This window comes from Carassius auratus, unplaced genomic scaffold (genome assembly GCF_003368295.1).
Source record: "Carassius auratus strain Wakin unplaced genomic scaffold, ASM336829v1 scaf_tig00040859, whole genome shotgun sequence".
Lineage (NCBI taxonomy): Eukaryota > Metazoa > Chordata > Actinopteri > Cypriniformes > Cyprinidae > Carassius > Carassius auratus.
In genome coordinates this window covers 142501-147655 of record NW_020526613.1, presented here as the reverse complement: position 1 = coordinate 147655, position 5155 = coordinate 142501, and the positions used below count along the sequence as shown (strand labels likewise).

General features: G+C 35.3%; 1 protein-coding gene across 1 annotated transcript in view; it reads left to right on the top strand.

Annotated features, from left to right (window-relative positions):
* The first annotated feature begins 394 nt into the window (after positions 1-394).
* Positions 395-5155, top strand: part of LOC113084879 (ATP-dependent 6-phosphofructokinase, liver type-like) — a 13777-nt gene continuing 9016 nt past the window's right edge. The window contains exons 1-6 of the mRNA XM_026255018.1: positions 395-607; positions 1653-1726; positions 1794-1871; positions 3233-3422; positions 4800-4965; positions 5071-5115. Coding sequence (XP_026110803.1) covers positions 526-607; positions 1653-1726; positions 1794-1871; positions 3233-3422; positions 4800-4965; positions 5071-5115 — 635 coding nt within the window. The 5' untranslated portion in view covers positions 395-525. The remainder of the gene's footprint in view (positions 608-1652; positions 1727-1793; positions 1872-3232; positions 3423-4799; positions 4966-5070; positions 5116-5155) is intronic.

The following is a 5155-nucleotide window of genomic DNA, read 5'->3' as shown; positions in this document are numbered from 1 at the left end:
TTTTTTATTTGTTATTTTAGTACATCAGATTACACTAAATGAAAAAGAGGAATATCACCTTTACAACTATCTGAAATATAATGAATGTTGGCATTATTTTATTTTATTTCAAGTAACAATATTTTTAATGGTTTTAGTTTGCAATAATTTGTCTCGCACAGTCTTTTATTTCACGGTTGACAGAAAAGCTAATCTGTTTTTCTACCAAGTTAATTAAAAAGTTAATGGTTTGTATAAAATAATCACCCATTATGTCATAAAATAAACTGCTTCTGATTACTATTGTTCAATAACTTCCAGAAAAGTGTCGCTCGAGGCTCCTCACAGGAGCGCGCAGGACAAACGAGAGGCGGAGCGGAAAGCGCGCGCGCGTGTGCGTGCGTACGTGCGTGCGAACGAGCGCGCGCGGCCGACACACAGTTCGTGCGCTGCGTGAGTTGAACGTAGAAGCTTCTGACGGGAGTCAGCGCGCAGGACAGCGGTGTTTCTTCAGCAGAGAAAGGCTCTTATCTGCGGTTTTCAATCATGTATGTGGACTTCGAGAAGCTGCGGATGAGCGGCGCGGGGAAAGCCATCGCAGTCCTGACGAGCGGCGGAGACGCGCAGGGTAACGTTAAACACGACTAAACAGAGAAAAGCTAGGAACGTTAACGTTACATGAAGAACCGAGACATTTCAGCCAACAGTCGCTTCAAACGCGTCTGTGATGCACACAATACTCTGATTTTCGAACATGTGCAGCCCATAAGTGCTGTTAACAGTGCATTTAGACACATCCCGTGTGTGACCTAATGAGAGGAAATGACACGAGTAACGAAGAACATTTAGGAAAACGTTATTTCTGAGCGCTTTTAATAAAAATGCAATACGTTACGCGCACGTCAGAGGAACATTCAGCTCTATCAAGAACACTCGAACGTTCTCTCAACGTTTAAACAGCCATTCGGATGTTTTTTCTTGGTCATGCGAACGTTAAAGGAACATTCCATTGTTTCATGAGGAAAACGTTGCGTTTTGAACGACGTTTAAATCACGCGCTTTTTAAATTTTTAAAATCCATGCGAACGTTAGAGGAACATTCCATTTTACAGCCATGCTGGAAACATTATTCCTCAATGCCTTTTAAACATTTTTTTCTAGTGCAGAGGAACATTTTGAACGTTCCCTGATTAAACATTAAAACCCCAAACAGTCAAAAACCTTTCTCCCGAGAATGCAGTTTATCAATCATGTATAGTAATTCAAGAATTTTACTCCTGATTGCATTTTACATAAACATTATAGATACACTATATATATTTTACTTGTATAAAATATTAATAATGTTACAAGCACATTCCATAAACATGCAGTTGATGTCCTAACATTTACATAACCGTTCAAAAACATCCCAGCTCATTGTTTTTTCTGATGTGAGTATCTGGGGCATAAATAATGCATGCCTGACCTGATGTAAGCTCATGAGCCCTCTCTAGTGCGCATGCGCGTCTGAGACGGGAGTAATTCTGCAGGTTTAGAACCGTATTTGCATGTTGTGGCTTCATATGTGGCAGTCAATTCATTAGTGTTTAGTCAGAGCATTAAACAGAAGTGTGAGATGCATGATGACGTGTGTGTGTGTGTGTGTGTGTGTGTGTGTGTGCTTCCTGCAGGAATGAACGCTGCTGTGCGCGCGGTAACACGCATGGGCATTTACGTGGGTGCTAAAGTCTACCTGATTTATGAGGTGAGTGATGTTTCTGTGCATGCACCGGGTCACAGTCGCGCTGGTACTGATGCATGTGTTTCTCCAGGGTTATCAAGGACTGGTGGATGGAGGAGATAACATCAAACTCGCCCACTGGCAGAGCGTCACCAACATCATCCAGCTGGTGAGGATGCGTCTGATTTAATACACATTTTTTTATTACAAATGGTTGAGATGCTACAGAAGTTGTCATATTAAAGAATTCAAGATTATGAATTTTTCTGTGCTTTTCTGGCTGAGGAATTCAAGGGGGAAAAAAGAAAATGTAAAAAATTACATTAAAATATGTTATTTTTAGTATCAGTAATATAACCTTATAGTGTCTAGTTAATAATATTTAATTTGTTTTTATTTTTATATTTTCCATTTATTTTTGTCTTTTAAATGTTTCTTTTTTAATTTCATTTTATTGGATATCTATTTCATAATATTTTTATTTCAAATTTTAATGTTTTATTTTTATATAAATGTTTTACATATTTATTTGGAAGAACATGCAAAACTTTATTTAGCAGAATGCTGGTTTCCATGGCTGGAGAAACCCAGAAATATAATTAAATACAAAAAAAAAAAATGTTATGACAATTAACAGAAAAAATAGGTTATTTTTATTGTCAGTAATACAGCGTTTTTAAAAAGTTAATAATATTTAATTAGTTATATAATTTATATATAAATAATAATATAATAATAATATTAAATTTTGCCTTTTAAATGTCTTTTTTTATTATTAAATATCTATTTTAGTATTATAATTTTTATTTCAGTTTTAGTAATTTTCATGTTTTATTATATATATATATATATATATATATATATATATATATATATATATATATATATATATATATATATATATAATATAAATGCTTTCCGTGTCTATGGAAACACAGAAACAAGAAAATAAAAATTTTAGCATCAGTAATATAGCATTATTCATGCTAATCATATTTATTTATTTTTATTTAATTGTATTTTTTACATTTTTTTTAAGTTTATTTGAGTTTTTGTAATTTTGTTGATGTCTTTTTTTTATTTATTTAATTTGTCAATTTTTTCATTAAATATATATTTTATAACTATAATTTTTATTTCCAATTTAAGTAATTTTAGTTTTTCAACTTAAACTAAACGAAAATTATAAATTTTGCCAATTAACATATTAAGCAGAATTTTTTTTCCTAGTTACACTAAACTCAAAAATATTTAGTCACTAGAAATTGCATTTTGTGAATTCCAACTATCATAAAAATGTCCAATATCAGTTTTCAAATCACAATTCAACGTTTGAAAAGTCCAAATCAAGTTCAGGTTGAGATGTGTTTTCTCTCAGCCGGAGCGTCGTGTGTTTGTCTCATCAGCAGGAAACAGGATTGAGATTAAATCTGAGATTACAGCAGCGACCCTCAGCAGCGTCTGTGATTAAAGCTATATTTGGCTCAAAACAGACAGAATACAGCGTCTGAAGTGTGTGATTGTGTTCAGGGTGGCACCATCATCGGCAGCGCTCGCTGTAAAGCCTTCACCACGCGTGAGGGCCGTCTCTCAGCAGCGTTTCACCTGCTCCAGCGCGGCATCACTAACCTGTGTGTGTGTGGAGGAGACGGCAGCCTCACCGGAGCCAACATCTTCCGCAGCGAGTGGAGCGACCTGCTGGCTGAACTGGTGAAGCAAGGTGCACACACACACACAGAGACACACACACACACACACACTCACACACACACACACGTTTGTTTCTGTGTAAAGTGTGTTCATCCCATAGGTGTAATGGTTTTTATTCTGTAGAAACTGTATATTCTATCGCCCTTCACCAACCCTACACCTAACCCTAACCCTCACAGGAAACTTTGTGCATTTTTACTTTCTCAAAAAAACTCATTCTGTATGATTTATAAGTGTTTTGAAAAATGGGGACATGGGTTATGTCCTCATAAGTCACCCTCTCCTTGTAATACCTGTGTCATACCCATGTCATTATACAGAGTTGTGTCCTGATATGATACAAAAGCATGCCCACACACACACACACACACACACACACACACACACACACACACACACACACTCACACACACACACTGTCATTCACACAGAACCATGCTCTCAATATTCTTCATTTGAATTTACTTTGACTTCATCATTTTTGTTGTCGTTGTTAATTTTCTTTTTTTCAAATGTTTATTTTCATTTACTATTTATTAAATTATAGTTTTAAGTTTTGTTGTGTTTTTGGCATTTATGTAAATTTTTGTTTTTATAAAAAAAAAACTATTTTTTTCTTTTATTTCAGTTATTAATAGTTATTTCCATTTGTGTTTTTGTCATTTTTATTTTTAAATTTTGTTTTTAAAATATTCGTTTTTAGTTACTTTTAGACCAGTTAATTTTTAATTGGTTCTATTTGTATTTATTTATTTGTGTTGGTGGTTTTTATTATTATTATTTTATTTTTTTACTTTCTGTTACAGTTCAGATATTTCCATTTTTTTGTCATTTTTATTCGTTTTTTTTTTCCCAGTTATTTCCAGTTTCAGTAATTTTTTTTATTTCAGTTTGTCATTGTGTTGTGGTTTTTGTCATTTAATTAAAGATGTCTTTTTTTTTTTTTTTTCTGTTTCAATTTTTTTCCAGTTTTAGTTTAAGCAATTTAGTTTTTCTTTTGTCATTTTGTTTTTTTAAATATAAAAAAAATAGATATTTTTATTTCAGTTAAGAGAGTTATTCTCAGTTCAACTTGTAATGTAAATAATGTAATTATTTTAATAATTTGATTTCAGTTAATAATTGTAAATGTAGTTGTAGTTGGTTCAGTGGTCTGCAGGACTTGATCTGGATCTGGTTTAAAGTTCTCTCTTCTGTCTCAGAGTGACGCTCCACTAGCTTCAGTACAGCAGCATCAATGGGGCGTCTGTTAGCTCTCTGTTAGAAGCTGCCAAGAGCTTCCTGTGTCCCTCATCACTGCAGCAACAGAGAGAACGGACGCTCATTTCAATGCAACAACAGCCTCAACCTGCTCTTGTGTGTGTGTGTGTGTGTGTGTGTGTTTCAGGCCGGATCACGGACGCTCTGGCGCAGCAGCACACACATCTGAACATCGTGGGTCTGGTGGGATCCATCGATAATGATTTCTGTGGAACCGACATGACGATCGGAGCTGATTCTGCTCTGCATCGCATCATGGAAGTTATTGATGCAATCAGCACCACGGCACAAAGGTCTCACACACACACACACACACACTTTGAAAGTTACAGCAGCTTCACATTTGTGCTTGAGCTGAGCAGAAGAGACTCTCACTCGTGTGTTTGTGTTGTTTTCAGTCATCAGAGGACGTTTGTGCTGGAGGTGATGGGACGACACTGTGGGTACGTCACGAGCGCTGAGCTGGTCTACCTTCTCAAACGC